The sequence below is a fragment of the Larimichthys crocea genome, chromosome III, assembly GCF_000972845.2.
Source record: "Larimichthys crocea isolate SSNF chromosome III, L_crocea_2.0, whole genome shotgun sequence".
Lineage (NCBI taxonomy): Eukaryota > Metazoa > Chordata > Actinopteri > Sciaenidae > Larimichthys > Larimichthys crocea.
Window position 1 is genome coordinate 24584567 of NC_040013.1, and position 19704 is coordinate 24604270.

The following is a 19704-nucleotide window of genomic DNA, read 5'->3' on the forward strand; positions in this document are numbered from 1 at the left end:
GTGTGTGTTTATGATTGATAAAAGGTTCATACATAATGGAATCATTCATTTTGTGTATAGTTTTTTTCAAAAAGCAGCTTATTGTTGCATATTAATGCTTGCAGTTTACTTGTTGATAGACCCTCTGGAGTGCAGACCGCACACAGATGCTGTATGTTAGGATGCTCTGTAGAAGGACACAAGCTGCTTTTGGGAGACGTGGTTCTTCCAAAGCATCCTCAGGACGTAGTCATGTTATATTTGTAATAACTGGTACCACGTAATCTCATTGTTGTCCTACAGGAAAGTCATCCCTGGATCCAGAAAGTCCAGACTTTGTTCCCACTTTGTTCTGGCAGAGTGAGCGTAAGAAGACCCCAAAGAAAAGAGACAGGTAACCTCCTCTGACTGGCTATAATTTTGATCTTATGAAATAGTTGTGGTACGGCTTAACTAATGTTTCTTGGTCATTGTTTGTTTAGGAAGAAAAAGAAAGTGACGGCAGCTGTGGAGCCGACAACAGACTCTCAACAGCAGCCGGACTCTCAAATGTGGCTTTTTACGAGTAAGAGTTTCACACATGGGATCCTCCTTTAGTGATAATACAAAACACTTTACGTATAGGAGTTCAGTCTAAACCTTGTTTACAGAGATCTAACAATTCCCACCAGGAGCAAGCACTCGCCGACTGTGGCAAGAGAAAACTACCTGTGCCAGGACCAGTTGAGTTAGGCTGCATTCAGACAGGAACCAATTTTTGGGTTTTTTTTGGACAGTAGGAGTATTATTGGACTATAGATACAGTCAAGGGGGAAGTATGAGGTCTGTGAATGAGGAATAATGTCAACAAATCAAACCAAGGTAGCTACAGCGTCTGACAACAAAATCTGATGTCTGCTGTCTATAAATCATTTCATGTTTGGCGAATTGAAAACACATCTTACTTGCACTTGTAGAGATATATTCATGTTGGATATTACTGTTTTTTAACAGGTTATATGTCCTCTCTGTCCTTCAGACGCTCATTCGGTCCCTGAGGATCTGCTTCCGTCATTGCAGCAATATGGCATTAAGGTGGAACAGATCGAAGACTACCCACAGATCAAGGAGGAACAGGTGGATCAGTGCATCAGTCCAGACGTGGAGGCTGATACCTCCAACAGTGCCGAAGTCAGACTTCCCAAATCGGAACCGACCAGCGACTGCGAGCTCTTCCCGTCTTACGCCTCCGTAACTGTGACCCTAAATGAAGACGACGAAGACGGTGAAAGCGATGGCTCGTCGCCGCCTCCTCATCAGAGTCATAGCGTTGAAGTCTTTGTGGAACTGGAACAGCCTCCGAGAGACGAAAAGTCTTGCCGTTTTTGCGGTAAAAGATTTAAGAGGGACTCTTTTCTCATAAGGCACGTAGAAAGGAGTCACAAAGGGCAGAAAGCATTTAAATGCCTGAAGTGCAACAAGGAGTTTGACCAAAGGAACCATCTAATTCTGCATGTAAGAATTCACACAGGTGAGAAGCCCTTCAGCTGTGATTTCTGTGACAAAACCTTCAGTCAGAACTCAAGTCGTATTGTTCACATGAGGGTGCATACCGGGGAGAAACCATATTACTGTGCTAAATGTGGCAAAAGTTTTGCCTCAAGCAGTCATTTCAAATTTTGCAAAATGAAGAAGGAATTTGAAAGCGCACCTGAAAAGGTGAACACAGACGAGAATCCCAAAGAGGAGGAGAAGACCTTCAAATGCTCCGAGTGCAGCAAGATGTTTAGGCTGAAGCAGCAGCTCATTCTGCACCAGAGAGTTCACACCGGCGAAAAACCCTTCCGCTGTAATTTATGCGGCAAAACATTCACTCAGAGTTCCAGTCGAATGGTTCACATGAGAGTGCACACCGGAGAGAAACCGTATCTTTGCAAGAATTGCGGCAAGAGGTTCGCTAGTAGGAAACATCTGAAATTGTGCACGGTGACGAAGAAGAGCAAAACGAAGTCTTTTCACTGCGCGACGTGCGGCCGATTCTTTCACACGGAGATAGACCTGAACGTGCACATGCAGGTTCACGAGTCGTGGAAACGACACTTGAGCGGGAAACTGCAAGAACAGGAGTGAGCGGAGGAAAAACAAACTACGTGACACCAAATATTTGGGTGAAACGAGTATTTAGCAATGGTCTGTTTCAACTGCAGTCGCTCTCAAAAGCAATATATACTTGTAGATGTGTGACATTTACCTGAATGAAACTATTTATCAGTTTACGTGGATACCGTTTTTAGCCCTTTTGCTCTGAGGGCCTTTCTTTGTCTCTCTAAATAACAACATCGTCACACAGTGGAATTAATACACTTTGAAAAAAACAAGAGTTATTCCCATTGTGCTAATACAATGTCTAAAACTTGTTGTGCTGTATCACAATTTGTTTAAAACATCAATAAAATATTGTTTTTTTTATATACTGTGTCCATTTGTTTTTGTCTTGCATCATAAGAAGGAAAGACTAAAATGCACGTAGGTGTGAATGTTTGTTTGTCAACCGTGTACCGATTTTCTGGGTTCCTGCTGCAGCCACTGAAATAAATAATATCTTTGCAATAATTGCTCGTACCATAAAGTCGAAAGTTTCAAGAATTTGAAAGAATGGAGAAAGAAAGCAGCTGTGTACCATGAAGTGTTTCTACATCTGTTTTACAAAAAAGCACATTCATCACAGTCCAAATTAAATATAAGATAAAATGTAATTTATTGTTTTGAAATGTACCTTTTTCGCTTTAGGAAAGACAGGAAAACAAAGAAATTTACATCTAATTCTCTTGTTATCCTATGGAAGCCCTAAAGGGTCATACATACATACATACATTTTATTCCACCCGTTTTCCCGTGATAACGAGATAATTAATTCGAGATCTGGATAAAACAAAACGATAGTCTAGTGTATTAAATCATTGATGTCATCATAAATACCCTGAAAATCAGAACTGACTATCTGTATTTCAAACTCAGTAACTGTTTGAAATGTTTTGAGACAAAACAAGAACAAATACAAAATACACTAAAGGTGTCTCATGCTCCTCTGACATTGCTACACTAAATGATGTTTCCTGCAGTGATTTAATACACTAGACTATCGTTTTGTTTTCTCGAGATCTCGAATTAATTATCTCGTCGTCACGGGAAAACGAAGGAAAATTATCTCGTTATCACGGGAAAACGGTTGGAATAAAATGTATGCATGTATGACCCTTTAGATCTTCCGTACCACGAGGATAAAATTTCATTTATTGTTTTGAAGTGTAACCTCTTTCGCTTTAGGAGAGATAGGAAAACTAATAGAAATGTACATCTAATTCTCTTGGTATTCAACGTGGACTGTTCCTTTAACATTTGTTTTCTTTTGAGAAAGAAAGGAAAAAATTCTTTGGTGAGAGTAAATCTCAAAAATTTGTTGCTGACCCCTTCCTATTGGAGAGCGGAGCAGAGGACGGACATCTAGATGGACCAATCAGGAGGGGCTTTTTAAGCCAGGGCTCCGCCCCTTTGACACGTCTAGACCAATAAGATAGCAGCACATTCTCATACTAAACTATGTTTAACTGTTCACCACTTTATTTTTGGGACGTTGGCTGCAGCAAGTCGCTCACTCTGAGAGTCAGTGAACTTCCAGAACAAAGATAGTCCGTGTACATGTGTTTTTAATTCATTCAAAGCTCAAGAATATTTTTTAAAGCGGACTAAACAAGACGCTGCTCCATCCATCCATGGCGGGGACGCAGCTGCTCAGACTGCAGGTCAACGAGCGACTGGCTGCGGCTGCCGAGGAGATCTTTGGACTTGTTGAAAAGACGATAGCAGAGTATCAGGATGAAGTTGTCCGCTCCAGGACAGAAATCATCCAGCTGAGAAAGCAGCTCGAGCAGCTGACCGTTTTAAAGCCGGAGGTGATGCTGTTCAGAGCAGGTATGTGCGGAGACATGGATGTAGCATGTAGCCGGTGTTTCGGTTTAACGAGCGACCGTGTTAACTGGTGACTGTCAGCCGAATGAGTCTGTGGCTGTCGTAGAAAACAGAAAGATAGGTCCTTGTGAATGTGTCTTTGGTTCGTTTTTTTTTAATACCGTCAAAATATCTTTAAAAAGAAACAAACAACTGATTTGTATTCGAGGTCTTATTTGCTTCCTCTCCCTGTTTTCAACTGCAGAAGGTCGCCAGGTAACACGGTCGCTCTTTAAACCGCAACACCGACGCGGTAGCCAACCGGTTAAAAGCCTACAGCTGTTGTTGTTAGGTGGTGCAGATAGTTAAAGCATTCTTTGAGCCCGTATTGTACTTTCCAACTTCATTTATTACATTTTCTGGTGCAGGATATATAACAAACAACTGTATATTAAAATAAATAACTTACTATATATTTTAGAATCACGGTATTTGCACAAATATTTAGCTTTATGATTGTAAACAATGTCCTTTGTCTTTTTTTAAGAGTTAACTGAAGGAGTACTACACCCCCTGGAGCTCTTTTCATGCTTTTACAGCACAAAGTGACATTTAATTTAATAATAGATAAATAATAAACAACTGTAATGGCTGTGTAAAAGCTGATTCTTTCCCATTTGGTGCATTGAAAGCATCTGACTAAGACACATCTTACTTGAAGTTGTATATATGTATATATATGTATGTGTATGTATGTATGTGTGTGTGTGTTTGATATTGCCGGGTTGTCTAACAGGTTATATCATATGTGTTCTCTGTCTTTTAGACATCCAGTCAGTCTCTGAGGAGATTTTGCCTTCCCAGCAGCCAGACCAGCTTCCCACTGTGGTGAAAACTGAGCCCCTTGACTCTCAGCAGGTCCAAGAAGTTTCCATCTTCCAAATCCCACTTGTGCAAGTTGTCACAGTTCCTCCTCTCTGTCCTTCAGTCACCAAGCCGGATATGCTCCTGTTGTTGCAGGAATGTGAAATCAAGGCAAAACAGTTTCAAGAGCAACCACAGGTCAAAGAGGAGCAGGTGAACCAGTGCATCATTCCAGGTGTGGAGGCCGATACTTCCAACAATGCTGGAGTCAGACTTCCCAAATCAGCTGCTGTAACTGTGGGTGTAAATGAAAGCATAGATGACAAACAGGATAAAAGCAATGGCTCATTGACGCTATGCTGTGGCTCCAAGGAGGATCAGAGTCAAAGCGTTGAAGTCAATATAGAACTGGGACTGGAACTGGAACAGCCTCCGAGAGACGAAAAGTCTTGCCGTTTTTGCGGTAGAAGATATGAGAAGGACTCTGTTCTCACGAGGCACGTAAAAAGCTTTCATAAAGGGCAGAAAGCATTTAAATGCCTGAAGTGCAACAAGGAGTTTGACCAAAGGTTCAGTCTAATTCAACATATAAGAGTTCACACAGGTGAGAAGCCCTTCAGCTGTAATTACTGTGAGAAAACCTTCACTCAGAACTCAAGTCGTATTACTCACATGAGACGGCATACTGGGGAGAAACCATATTACTGTGCTAAATGTGGCAAAAGTTTTGCCTCGAGCAGTCATTTCAAAACTTGCTTGAAGAGCGAAACGAAGTCCTTTCACTGCACGGCGTGCGGCAGATGCTTTCACGCGCAAACGGACCTGAACGTGCACATGCAGGTTCACGAGTCGTGGAAACGACACATGAGCAAGAAACTGCAAGAACAGGAGTGAGTGGAGGAAAACAAACTACGTGACACCAAATATTTGGGTGAAACGAGTATTTAGGAATGGTCTGTTTCAATTGTTGTCACTCACAAAAGCAATATATACTTGTAGATGTGTGACATTTACCTGAATGAAACTATTCACCAGTTTACGTGGATACAGTTTAAAATATTGTGATGTGCCATGTATGATTTGAACTGACATACAACTGAGACTGTGTCTTCTACAGTGATGTGGTATACTGAATTACAAGCCTTACGTTTTGGCTTGTATCACACTCCGACATAAACAGTAGACTCTTTCACAGCAACCGCTTTGACATGAAGACATAGTAGTAGGAGGGTAAACACAGGCGTTATCAATGATGCTAATTAAGCTTCCACTGTATTAAAGTCAAACAGAGTGAGGTTGCTGCTGTCGTACATGTCGGCTCACTTCTTTGTTAACCCGTTTAAAAAATGAGTTATTCTCGTTCTGCTAATACAATGTCTAAAACTTGTTGTGCTGTATCACAATTTGTTTAAAACATCAATAAAATATTGTTTTTTTTTAATATACTTTGTCCATTTATTTTTGTCTTGTGCCCTAAGAACGAAATACTAAAACGCACGTAGGTGTGATTGTGAGTGTGAATGGTTGTTTGTCAAGCATGTACTGATTTTCTAATCATGTTGGGTTCCTGCTGCAAATCACTGAAATAAATAAATAGCTTTGCAATAATTGCTCATAACATGAAGCAGAGTTTCAAGAATTTGAAAGAATGGAGAAAGAAAGCAGCTGCGTACCCGATTTGGATGGATGGAGCACTGGCTTAAATGTGAAGGGTGACACGTGGACTTTAAATTAAAATAAACTCTGCAATGTTCAAAATTAAGAGGTGAAAAAAAACGAACGATAATGTCACTTAATGCTTCCAGTTCAACTTCATAACAAACAGGATTTATTGTCACCGGCGCCCCCTGTCTGTTGAAACTGAGTACAAGTGCTGTATTATATCAGAAAACAATGAGTGTTGTTATATTACTTAACATAAGTGTTATGATGCGCTCACTCACATAATAATTGTGGGCACATTGGTTACACATAGGTTGTTGTTAAAGATCTGCACGCCCAGGGTGTAATATAATAGCATGCTCTTAATGTGAAAGGAAGTTAACAGGAGAGGAAGTATAGGGCTCTTCCTCCCCAGGTAGCTTTTTTTTTTTTTTTTTTACTTTTTAACTTAATTGCAAAATACAATACAAATAAGCATATTCAAATACAATTACAAAAGTTGTTGCTTTCAGAACTGAGCGTAGCATTTCTTCCATTCAAGAACAATAGGGTATAAACAGAACAACAATATAAAGTAAAGCAATGGAAAGAAAGAAAAAACATTATTATAGGGGATCAATCAAAAGTTAAAGTTAATAAACTGTCATACAGCAATAGGGCTTTCTTTGATTTCATAAGTTTTAAAGAATCAAAGTAAAGGTGCATCTCTTTTAGAAAAATGTTGAAATGTGGGGTATTTTTTTTGAGAATTTCCATTTGTGTAGAAAGTATTTGGCAGGTATAACCAAATTAGTTATGTTATATTCTAGTTTTCTGTGCTCCATTATGAAACCAAATCTCACATTATTGTAAGTCAGGGGTGGCACATCTATACTATTATTATAGGTTAACCAATTTTTGAAGTCTTTCCAAAACTAATCAGATAGATTGCAAGAGAACATTAAATGTTCAAGTGTTTCTACTTCTGTTTTACAAAAAAGCACATTCATTACAGTCCAAATTAAATATAAGTCTTAAAAATTCACCACAAGGATAAAATGTCATTTATTGTTTTGAAGTGTAACCTCTTTCGCTTTAGGAGAGATAGGAAAGATGAAAGAAATGTACATCTAATTCTCTTGGTATTCAACGGGAACTATTCCTTTAACACATGTTTTCTTTTGAGGAAGAAAGGAAAAAATTCTTTGGTGAGAGTAAATCTCAAAAATTTGTTGTAACGCCTTCCCAGGTTGCTGACCTCTTTCGATTGGAGACATAAGCAGAGGACCGACATCGAGATGGACCAATCAGGGGGGGGCTTTTAAACCACGGCTCCTCCCCTTTGACACCTCTAGACCAATAAGATAGCAGCACATTCATCACCTGTAAATTAGGCACTCTATTTTTGGGACGTTGGCTGCAGCAACTTGCTCACTCTTAGAGTCAGTGAACTAGAGATGGGATTTATGGCTCTTTGGAGGGAGCCGGATCTTTTTGATCCGTTCATTTCAAAGAGCCGTTCAAAAAACTGGCTCATTTGGCTCATTCTTTTTTTTTTTTTTCACTTTTAAGAAGCTAGCTTGGGGTTAATTCATTTCATCCTGGAAATAATCAGAGGGAGGAATGATGGGCTGATATTTTTATCTAATTTCAAACTCAGATTTCCCACTAATATTTGAGTTTGAACTATTCTGAAATATTGATTATAGCTTCATTTGACGTGTGGACAAGATCTTAAAGTCTGATATGAATTCATTGTAAATATTCCACTGCCATATCCCTCTGAGCTGACACTGAGATCACTATTTACCCTTTGTATAAAGTGTGTGTATGTGTGTAAAACTACTTTGACTTATGTTTTTCAACACCTAAACACTTATGAATACACCATAAAAAACACAGCAGGCAAAAGCTTTTAGTCCAAAATTTCCACACAAGAACATTTTTAACAATACAGCAACTCAAAACAATATTTCAAAATGAAAACGTTTCACACAAGAATATTTTAATAGAACTATGAACTCAAAAACCATACTTCAAGTATTAGAAAAATGGATAAGAAGAAGAAGATATACTTTATTATATATTTATATACAATAAATTAGAGGGGGGAAATGTACATACAGCCCACTAGTACTACTACTACTACAAACTGTACAATGGAATAGTGAACTGTCCTGAGGTGCACATGGTTGCTTTCTAAAAAAAATAACTAATAATAAACTCATACAATATTTGCATGATATGCTCCTCCCCATGCTCTCTCCGTCTCACTCCGTGAGTGGAGGAGCAAGGAGGAGCATGTGTGAGCATCTCTGAGAAACCATCGTTCATGTTAATGAGCCGTTCAAAAGATTCGGTTCGTTCTTGAACGCACAACTCTACAGCGAACTGTCCAGAACAAAGAGAGTCCGTGTACATGTGTTTTTAATTCATTCAAAGCTCAAGTACATTTTTTTAAAGCGGACTAAACAAGACGCTGCTCCATCCATCCATGGCGGGGACGCAGCTGCTCAGACTGCAGGTCAACGAGCGACTGGCTGCGGCTGCCGAGGAGATCTTTGGACTTGTTGAAAAGACGATAGCAGAGTATCAGGATGAAGTTGTCCGCTCCAGGACAGAAATCATCCAGCTGAGAAAGCAGCTCGAGCAGCTGACCGTTTTAAAGCCGGAGGCGATGCTGTTCAGAGCAGGTATGTGCGGAGACATGGATGTAGCATGTAGCCGGTGTTTCGGTTTAACGAGCGACCGTGTTAACTGGTGACTGTCAGCCGAATGAGTCTGTGGCTGTCGTAGAAAACAGAAAGATAGGTCCTTGTGAATGTGTCTTTGGTTCGTTTTTTTTTAATACCGTCAAAATATCTTTAAAAACAAACAAACAACTGATTTGTATTCGAGGTCTTATTTGCTTCCTCTCCCTGTTTTCAACTGCAGAAGGTCGCCAGGTAACACGGTCGCTCTTTAAACCGCAACACCGACGCGGTAGCCAACCGGTTAAAAGCCTACAGCTGTTGTTGTTAGGTGGTGCAGATAGTTAAAGCATTCTTTGAGCCCGTATTGTACTTTCCAACTTCATTTATTACATTTTCTGGTGCAGGATATATAACAAACAACTGTATATTAAAATAAATAACTTACTATATATTTTAGAATCACAGTATTTCCACAAATATTTAGCTTCATGATTGTAAACAATGTCCTTTGTCTTTTTAAAGAGTTAACTGAAGGAGTACTACACCCCCTGGAGCTCTTTTCATGCTTTTACAGCACAAAGTGACATTTAATTTAATAATAGATAAATAATAAACAACTGTAATGGCTGTGTAAAAGCTGATTCTTTCACACTTGGTGCATTGAAAGCATGGGTTGTCTAAAAGGTTATATCATATGTGTTCTCTGTCTTTTAGACATCCAGTTGGTCTCTGAGGAGATTTTGCCTTCCCAGCAGCCAGACCAGCTTCCCACTGTGGTGAAAACTGAGGCCCTTGACTCTCAGCAGGTCCATGTGAAAGTTGTCACAGTTCCTCCTCTCTGTCCTTCAGACACCAAGCCGGTCTCTGAGGAACTGCACCTGTTATTTCAAGAATGTGACATTAAGGCGAAACAGTTTCAAGAGTACCCACAGGTCAAAGAGGAGCAGATGGATCAGTGCATCAGTCCAGACGTGGAGGCTGATACTTCCAACAATGCTGCTGTAACTGTGGGTGTAAATGAAAGCATAGATGACAAACAGAATGAAAGCAATGGCTCATCGATGCTATGCTGTGACTCCAAGGACGATCAGAGTCATAGCGTCGAAGTCTTTGTGGGACTGGAACAGCCTCCAAGAGACGAAAAGTCTTGCCGTTTTTGCGGTAAAAGGTTTAAAAGGGACTCTTTTCTCATAAAGCACGTAGAAACGACTCACAAAGGGGAGAAAGCATTTAAATGCTTGAAGTGCAACAAGGTGTTTGACCGAAGGTACCATCTAATTGTGCACGTGAGAATTCACACAGGTGAGAAGCCCTTCAGCTGTGATTACTGTGAGAAAACCTTCACTCAGAAATCAAGTCGTACTCTTCACATGAGACAGCATACTGGGGAGAAACCATATTACTGTGCTAAATGTGGCCAAAGATTTGCCTCGAGCAGTCATTTCAAAATGTGCATGAAGAGCAAAACAAAGTCCTTTCAATGCACGACGTGCGGCAGATTCTTTCACACGGAGACAGACCTGAATGTGCACATGCAGGTTCATGAGTCGTGGAGACGACACATGAGCGAGAAACTGCAAGAACAGGAGTGATAAACTACGTGACACCAAATATTTGGGTGAAACGAGTAATTAGGAATGGTCTGTTTCAACTGCAGTCGCTCTCAAAAGCAATATATACTTGTGATGTGTGTTTTGTTTAAAACATCAATAAAATATTGTTTTTTAAAATACACTTTGTCCATTTATTTATGTCTTGCGCCATAAGAAGGAAAGACTAAAATGCACGTAGGTGTGAGTGTGAATGGTTGTTTGTCAACCGTGTACCGATTTTCTGATCATCATGTTGGATTCCTGCTGCAAACCACTGAAATAAATAAAAAGCTTTGCAATAATTTGCTCGTACCATGAAGCAGAAAGTTTCAGGAATTTGAAAGAATGAAGAAAGAAAGCAACTCATAATGCGCTCGCTTGCATAATAACTGTTGGCACATTAATGTTATACATAGGTTGTTGTTAAAGATCTGCACAGCATAGCATGCTCTTAATGTGAAAGGTAGTGTAGGGCTCTTCCTCCTCAGGTTGCTGACGTATTCCGATTGGACACCGGAGCAGAAGACGGACATCAACATGGACCAATCAGGGAGGAGCTTTGAACCACAACAGCACATTCATCGCCTGTAAGTTCGGCACTTCATTTTTGGGACGTTGGCTGCAGCAAGTCGCTCACTCTTAGAGTCAGTGAACTTCCAGAACAAAGATAGTCCGTGTACATGTGTTTATAATTCATTCAAAGCTCAAGAACATTTTTAAAGCGGACTAAACAAGACGCTGCTCCATCCATCCATGGCGGGGACGCAGCTGCTCAGACTGCAGGTCAACGAGCGACTGGCTGCGGCTGCCGAGGAGATCTTTGGACTTGTTGAAAAGACGATAGCAGAGTATCAGGATGAAGTTGTCCGCTCCAGGACAGAAATCATCCAGCTGAGAAAGCAGCTCGAGCAGCTGACCGTTTTAAAGCCGGAGGTGATGCTGTTCAGAGCAGGTATGTGCGGAGACATGGATGTAGCGTGTAGCCGGTGTTTCGGTTTAACGAGCGACCGTGTTAACTGGTGACCGTCAGCCGAATGAGTCTGTGGCTGCCGTAGAAAAAGGAAAGATAGGTCCTTGTGAATGTGTCTTTGTTTCGTTTTTTTAATATCGTCAAAATGTCTTTAAAAACAAACAAACAACTGATTTGTATTCGAGGTCTTTTTTGCTTCATTAATTGGATGAACCAAATTCTCTAGAAGAGCTGAGCTCTTTTAGAGAATTTTTAATCATAATCCTGTGATTCGTTTAATGTTTTAAATTGTTTAAAAATCTGCTGTTTTAATGATTTTAAATGATATTCTGATGTTTTAAATTGTTTAAAAATTGCTGTTTTACTTCATTTATTGAGTGTGCCTGAAAGCGCACACTATATGTTATCCACCGCGCTTATTCTGCTTATTGAGTGTGCCTGAAGGAGCACACTCTTTAAAACCTCTCGGGCTTATTCGTCTTCCGTTTCTTCCGTGGTTTTTTCGGTTCGCTTCTCCTCCCAGAGTTTTTGTCGCACATACACAAAACGGGTATCAAAACGACCGGCTCGGCCGGGAATTGATGGCTATGTCTTTTCTAAGAGTTTCGGCAAACGGTTTTGCCAAAAATCCAGAAAAACGAAGCCAAAAAATGAATGGGTGTGTATTGCGAGAACTTTCCAGAGCTAGAGTGAGTGATGTCATCGCTAGAGTGGAGAGGGGAGAGAACGATCAGTGAAAAAATAAAACGGATTTGACTACCGTGGACTCAAATGCCCCACTACAGACACGATTTCTACATAGAAACGTAGCAAAATTTGTTGTATCACTCACATTCGCCTGCCAAAGCTGTCAGACATATAGTTTTGGCTCCATACAGGCTAATTGATCGACTACTCCCCACCAAAGCCTCATATACTCCCATGTTATTTTGAGCATAGAATTTTCTGAAAGGAGCAGGGAGCACGTGTGCTTTCTCTGACTCCTACGGCCAAAGTTTATACAATTTTCGCCTGAAACTTGGCACAGACATTATACACAAGACGAGCATTCTTCTGGTCATTTCAGATTTTGGTTTGATGCATACCTTATAGGTTTTTTTTGGCCACCTTCGAGGGGGATCATTCAGACATATACTGTGCATCTCAGGGGGACAGACAGGCTGCATGCAGCACCTGTGACTAATTACTCTGACCTGCAGCTCACCCTGGTTGCTTGGCAACCTCAAGCATGCATCTCTCACAAACACAAACACATAGATAGAGAGACAGACACACCACACACAGGCAGACAGACAGGCAGACACACACACACACACGCACAGACAGAACAAGCACACGTGCACACATGCACACACACACACACAGGACAAGTTTTTCAAAATAAGAGTCCCTTCAAAATAAGAGCCCAATAAAAAGGCAATGATGACACAGCTTGTTGTATTAATACTGAATTTGCTGAGCAGTGTCAGTAATAATGCATGGGGACGACGGGGCCAGAGTCAGGCACACTCAAAATTTCTTTAGAAATTTTTCTAGTTACATTTTCTGGTGCAGGATATATAACAAACAACTGTATATTAAAAAAAAAACCCTCAATATATATTTTAGAATCACTGTATTTGCACAAATATTTAGCTTTATGATTGTAAACAATGTCCTTTGTCTTTTTTTAAGGGTTAACTGAAGGAGTACTACACCCCCTGGAGCTCTTTTCATGCTTTTACAGCACAAAGTGACATTTAATTTAATAACCAATAAATGATAAACAACTGTAATGGCTGTGTAAAAGCTGATTCTTTCACATTTGGTGCACTAAAGGCATCTGACTAAAACACATCTTACTTGTACTTTTATATTTGTGTTTGATATTGCCGGGTTGTCTAAAAGGTTATATCACATGTGTTCTCTGTCTTTTAGACATCCAGTTGGTCTCTGAGGAGATTTTGCCTTCCCAGCAGCCAGACCAGCTTCCCACTGTGGTGAAAACGGAACCCCTTGACTCTCAGCAGGTCCATGTAGAAGTTGACACAGTTCCTCCTCCCTGTCCTTCAGACACCAAGCCGGTCTCTGAGGATCTGCTCCCGTCATTGGAGCAATGTGACATTAAGTTGGAACAGATCCAAGAGTACTCACAGGTCAAAGAGGAGCAGGTGGAGCAGTGCATCAGTCCAGACGTGGAGGCTGATACTTCCAACAATGCTGGAGTCAGACTTCCCAAATCAGAACCGACCAGCGACTTTGATCTCTTCCCATCTTCCACTGCTGTAACTGTGGGTGTAAATGAAAGCATAGATGACAAACAGGATGAAAGCGATGGCTCGCCGATGCTATGCTGTGACTCCGAGAAGGATCAGAGTCAAAGCGTTGAAGTCCATATGGAACTGGAACAGCCTCAGAGAGACAAAAAGTCTTGCCGTTTTTGCAGTGATACATTTCGGAGTGACTCTGCTCTGAGAAGGCACATGCAAAGATTTCACGAAGGGCAGAAAGCATTTAAATGCCTGAAGTGCAACAAGGAGTTTGACCAAAGGCACCATCTAATTCAGCATGTAAGAATTCACACAGGTGAGAAGCCCTTCGCCTGTAATTACTGTGAGAAAACCTTCGCCCAGATATCAAGTCGTACTGTTCACATGAGGGTGCATACTGGGGAGAAACCATATTACTGTGCTAAATGTGGCAAAAGTTTTGCCTCGAGCAGTCATTTCAGATTTTGCAAAATGAAGAAGGAAGCGAAGAGCAAAATGAAGAAGGAAACGAAGAAGAGCACGAAGAGCAAAACGAAGTCCTTTCACTGCACGACGTGCGGCAGATTCTTTCACACGGAGATAGACCTGAACGTGCACATGCAGGTTCACGAGTCGTGGAAACGACACATGAGCGAGAAACTCAAGAACTACAGTGAGTGGAGGAAAAACAAACTATGTGACACCAAATATTTGGGTGAAACAAGTATTTAGGAATGGTCTGTTTCAATTGTTGTCACTCACAAAAGCAATATATATACTTGTAGATGTGTGACATTTACCTGAATGAAACTATTCACCAGTTTACGTGGATACAGTTTAAAATATTGTGATGTGCCATGTATGATCTGAACTGACATACAACTGAGACTGTGTCTTCTACAGTGATGCGGTATACTGGATTACAAGCCTTACGTTTTGGCTTGTATCACACTCCGACATAAACAGTAGACTCTTTCACAGCAACCGCTTTGACATGAAGAAGTAGTAGTAGGAGGGTAAACAAAGGCGTTATCAATGATGCTAATTAAGCTTCCACTTTATTAAAGTCGAACAGAGTGAGGTTGCTGCTGTCGTGCAGGTCGGCTCACTTCTTTGTTAACCCGTTAAAAATCGAGTTATTCCCATTGTGCTAATACAATGTCTAAAACTTGTTGTGCTGTATCACAATTTGTTTAAAACAATAAAATATATATATATAATTTTTTTTTAATACACTTTGTCCATTTATTTATGTCTTGCGCCCTAAGAAGGAAAGACTAAAATGCACATAGGTGTGAGTGTGAATGGTTGTTTGTCAACCGTGTACCGATTTTCTGATCATCATGTTGGATTCCTGCTGCAAACCACTGAAATAAATAAATAGCTTTGCAATAATTTGCTCGTACCATGAAGCAGAAAGTTTCAAGAATTTGAAAGAGATGGAGAAAGAAAGCAACTCATAATGCGCTCGCTTGCATAATAATTCTTTGCACATTAATGTTATACATAGGTTGTTGTTAAAGATCTGCACAGCATAGCATGCTCTTAATGTGAAAGGTAGTGTAGGGCTCTTCCTTCTCAGGTTGATGACGTATTCCGATTGGACACCGGAGCAGAAGACGGACATCAAGATGGACCAATCAGGAGAGGAGGTTTGAACCACAACAGCACATTCATCGCCTGTAAGTTCGGCACTTTATTTTTGGGACGTTGGCTGCAGCAAGTCGCTCACTCTTAGAGTCAGTGAACTTCCAGAACAAAGATAGTCCGTGTACATGTGTTTTTAATTCATTCAAAGATCAAGAATATTTTTTAAAGCGGACTAAACAAGACGCTGCTCCATCCATCCATGGCGGGGACGCAGCTGCTCAGACTGCAGGTCAACGAGCGACTGGCTGCGGCTGCCGAGGAGATCTTTGGACTTGTTGAAAAGACGATAGCAGAGTATCAGGATGAAGTTGTCCGCTCCAGGACAGAAATCATCCAGCTGAGAAAGCAGCTCGAGCAGCTGACCGTTTTAAAGCCGGAGGTGATGCTGTTCAGAGCAGGTATGTGCGGAGACATGGATGTAGCGTGTAGCCGGTGTTTCGGTTTAACGAGCGACCGTGTTAACTGGTGACCGTCAGCCGAATGAGTCTGTGGCTGTCGTAGAAAACAGAAAGATAGGTCCTTGTGAATGTGTCTTTGGTTCGTTTTTTTTAATACCGTCAAAATATCTTTAAATATGAGGTGTCTGCACATAGATGCATAGTTACCTACTAACATTAGTATTTTTGACTACATATGGTTTACATGAAGATACTTGGTTTGTCACAGTAGCAGTTATCTTAAGGCCATCTGGACTTTGAGGTAATTTAGATAGAAAGGTACTTCGGGTCCCAAATGGTGTTTTTTTTTTTTTCCTGTGTCTATCTCCGTTTACGAGGTTGAGGAAGAGATCAGGTCAAGAGATCAAAGAGCCATTTGTTGGGGAATCCCAGGAGAGAGTCTCTCTCTCTTTCTCTGGCCTTTTATAACACAAGAGTTATAAACATTGTTTATTTGGAATGCATGTTCTGGAAGTTCCTCCATGGTATATAAGAGCTTGCCCTGTATAGTTCGGGAGAGTCTCTCATCATTCGGCCAGGAGCTCTCCAAGTAGTTTCTACTTGTTACGATACTGAACTTGTTGTAATAAACTTGTCATACAACTAAGACGGTGTCGGCGGAACTTCTCTTCAAACATCAGCATCACCACCGAAAATACACTACAAAAACAAACAACTGATTTGTATTCGAGGTCTTATTTGCTTCAAAAATTGGATGAACCAAATTCTTTAGAAGAGCTGAGCTCTTTTAGAGGATTTTTAATCATAATCCTGTGATTCGTTTAATGTTTTAAATTGTTTAAACTGATCTAAAAGAAAATACAGCAAATATAAACAGTATAAATATGACAAATATAAAAAGATATTCACAGTGTAGATATAGCAGTATAAACAGTGTCAAATTATCTAGAAGAGATGGGGTCTTCTAGAGAATTTTTAATCATAATCCTGTCATTCGTTTAATGTTTTAAATTGTTTTCAAATTTGCTGTTTTAATGATTTTAAATGATATTCTGATGTTTTATTAATTGATTTTAATTTTTTAATGAAATTTATCTTTCTTATTTTTATTTTCATTTTTATTTTTGAGTGTGCCTGAAAGAGCACACTCTTTAAAATCTCTTGAGCACACTATATGTTATCCACGGCGCTGATTCTGCTTCTTCTTCTTATTCTCATGCCGTTTTTTTGGTCCTGGTTGCTTGGCAACCTCAAGCCTGCCTGAATGAGGAGAGGGGGGAGGGGCCCGCAGGCAGAAGCCAAGCAGGAGCCATTTTAGCAGTTATTGGTAAGATGTGTCTGTCTAAGACACATCTTACTTGTACTTTTATATTTGTGTTTGATATTGCCGGGTTGTCTAAAAGGTTATATCACATGTGTTCTCTGTCTTTTAGACATCCAGTTGGTCTCTGAGGAGATTTTGCCTTCCCAGCAGCCAGACCAGCTTCCCACTGTGGTGAAAACGGAGCCCCTTGACTCTCAGGAGGTCCATGTAGAAGTTGACACAGTTCCTCCTCTCTGTCCTTCAGACACCAAGCCGGTCTCTGAGGATCTGCTCCTGTTATTGCAGGAATGTGACATTAAGGTGGAACAGATCCAAGAGTACCCACAGGTCAAAGAGGAGCAGGTGGATCAGTGCATCAGTCCAGACGTGGAGGCTGATACTTCCAACAATGCTGGAGTCAGACATCCCAAATCAGAACCGACCAGCGACTTTGATCTCTTCCCATCTTCCACTGCTGTAACTGTGGGTGTAAATGAAAGCATAGATGACAAACAGGATGAAAGCGATGGCTCGTCGATGCTATGCTGTGACTCCAAGGTGGATCAGAGTCAAAGCGTTGAAGTCCATATGGAACTGGAACTGGAGCAGCCTCAGAGAGACAAAAAGTCTTGCCGTTTTTGCGGTGATACAGTTCTGAGTGACTCTGCTCTGAGAAGGCACATGCAAAGATTTCACGAAGGGCAGAAAGCATTTAAATGCCTGAAGTGCAACAAGGAGTTTGACCAAAGGCACCATCTAATTCAGCATGTAAGAATTCACACAGGTGAGAAGCCCTTCGGCTGTAATTACTGTGAGAAAAGCTTCGCTCAGAAATCAGGTCGTATTGTTCACATGAGGTTGCATACTGGAGAGAAACCATATTACTGTGCTAAATGTGGCAAAAGTTTTGCCTCGAGCAGTCATTTCAGATTTTGCAAAATGAAGAAGGAAACGTTGAAGAAGAGCGAAACAAAGTCCTTTCTCTGCACGACGTGCGGCAAATTCTTTCACACGGAGACAGACCTGAACGTGCACATGCAGGTTCACGAGTCGTGGAAACGATACATGAGCGAGAAACTCAAGAACTACAGCGAGTGGAGGAAAAACAAACTACGTGACACCAAACATTTGGGTGAAACGAGTATTTAGGAATTGTCTGTTTCAACTGTTGTCGCTCACAAAAGCAATATATACTTGTAGATGTGTGACATTTACCTGAATGAAACTATTCACCAGTTTATGTGGATAGAGTTTAAAATATTGGGATGTGTCAGTTATGATTTGAACTGACATACAACTAAGACTGTGTCTTCAACAGTGATACGGTATACTGGATTACAAGCCTTACGTTTTGACTATTATCACACAATGTCTTAAACTTGTGCTGTATCACAATTTGTTTAAAACATCAATAAAATATTTGTTTTCTTTATATACTTTGTCCATTTATTTTTGTCTTGCGCCATAAGAAGGAAAGACTAAAATGCACGTAGGTGTGAATGTTTGTTTGTGAACCATGTACCGATTTTCTGATCATCATGTTGGGTTCCTGCTGCCACTGAACCACTGAAATAAATAATATCTTTGCAATAGTTTGCTCGTACCATGAAGCAGAAAGTTTCAGGAATTTGAAAGAATGGAGAAAGAGAGGTTTAGACTGAGGGCTAAAGATTTATTTCTGTGATATTATAGCTGTCAGAAGTGCAGCACATACAGTTATTTAAAGTGTGGTGGCCTGCACTTTTATAGTTTCATAGTTCTCACTAACAAAACCAACTGTCAATGAGGCCTGGCTACGTTGAGTTTCTCTGTCCTTTCTGGGAAGTTTGGTTCTTTTTAGGGAGTCAGATCATTTGACTCAGTTCACCAAGAAGAGCTGGCTCCCAAACGGCTCTTTATTTAACCACTTATACCTTTCATAATGCAGACAAATTTAGCACTGTTTTGACTTTTGATTTGTATGTGTACACCTATATCATGTATATATTTAATACATCCTTTGTACTGAAGTATTCAAAAGTAAAAATTACATTTTCTAATATCAATAAACTGTTGTAGCCAGTTGTTTTCATTGCATTTAGAGACTCTTATAACTCTCTGAAACCACCCAATGAATGCACTTGCTTGTAGAACCACTCCTATAAAAAAGGACAGCTATTGACTGTTGGATGCACAGTTCTCATGTGTCTGTGAAGGTTGTTTGGTGACCCTGCTCCATGCGACTGCTTGGCTTTGCAAAATTTCAAAATTTTTGAAATAGGTCCAAATGCGGTCTCTTTTTCTACTATCATTCAACGGCTCACGTACCAGAGCCGGCTCCCATCGTTCACTTAAAAGAGACGGCGCTTTAAACCGGCTCGTTCATGACGGACACATCACTAATGCTTACCACAAAATCAGTTATAGAAGGTTGCATTACAGATACATAGCCACTGTACACAACGAAAATTGAAGTATAA

At 40.5% G+C, this 19704-nt stretch overlaps 2 protein-coding genes across 2 annotated transcripts in view; both read left to right on the plus strand.

Moving 5' to 3' along the window:
- The window catches only part of LOC104930024 (uncharacterized), a 16781-nt gene extending 1726 nt beyond the window's left edge, over positions 1–15055 (plus strand). Inside the window, exons 2-9 of the mRNA XM_027278541.1 lie at positions 283–373; positions 462–544; positions 998–2087; positions 3701–3930; positions 4733–5660; positions 8872–9104; positions 9819–10089; positions 13855–15055. Of these exons, the coding sequence (XP_027134342.1) occupies positions 283–373; positions 462–544; positions 998–2087; positions 3701–3930; positions 4733–5660; positions 8872–9104; positions 9819–10089; positions 13855–14626 (3698 nt within the window). The 3' untranslated portion in view covers positions 14627–15055. The remainder of the gene's footprint in view (positions 1–282; positions 374–461; positions 545–997; positions 2088–3700; positions 3931–4732; positions 5661–8871; positions 9105–9818; positions 10090–13854) is intronic.
- A 439-nt stretch (positions 15056–15494) lies between these two features.
- LOC109139651 (zinc finger protein 300-like) lies at positions 15495–18644 on the plus strand. The gene is made up of 2 exons (XM_027277981.1): positions 15495–15942; positions 17376–18644. The coding sequence occupies exons 1-2, from the start codon at positions 15744–15746 to the stop codon at positions 18392–18394; spliced, it is 1218 nt and encodes a 405-aa protein (XP_027133782.1). The 5' UTR covers positions 15495–15743; the 3' UTR covers positions 18395–18644.
- The last annotated feature ends 1060 nt before the right edge of the window (positions 18645–19704 follow it).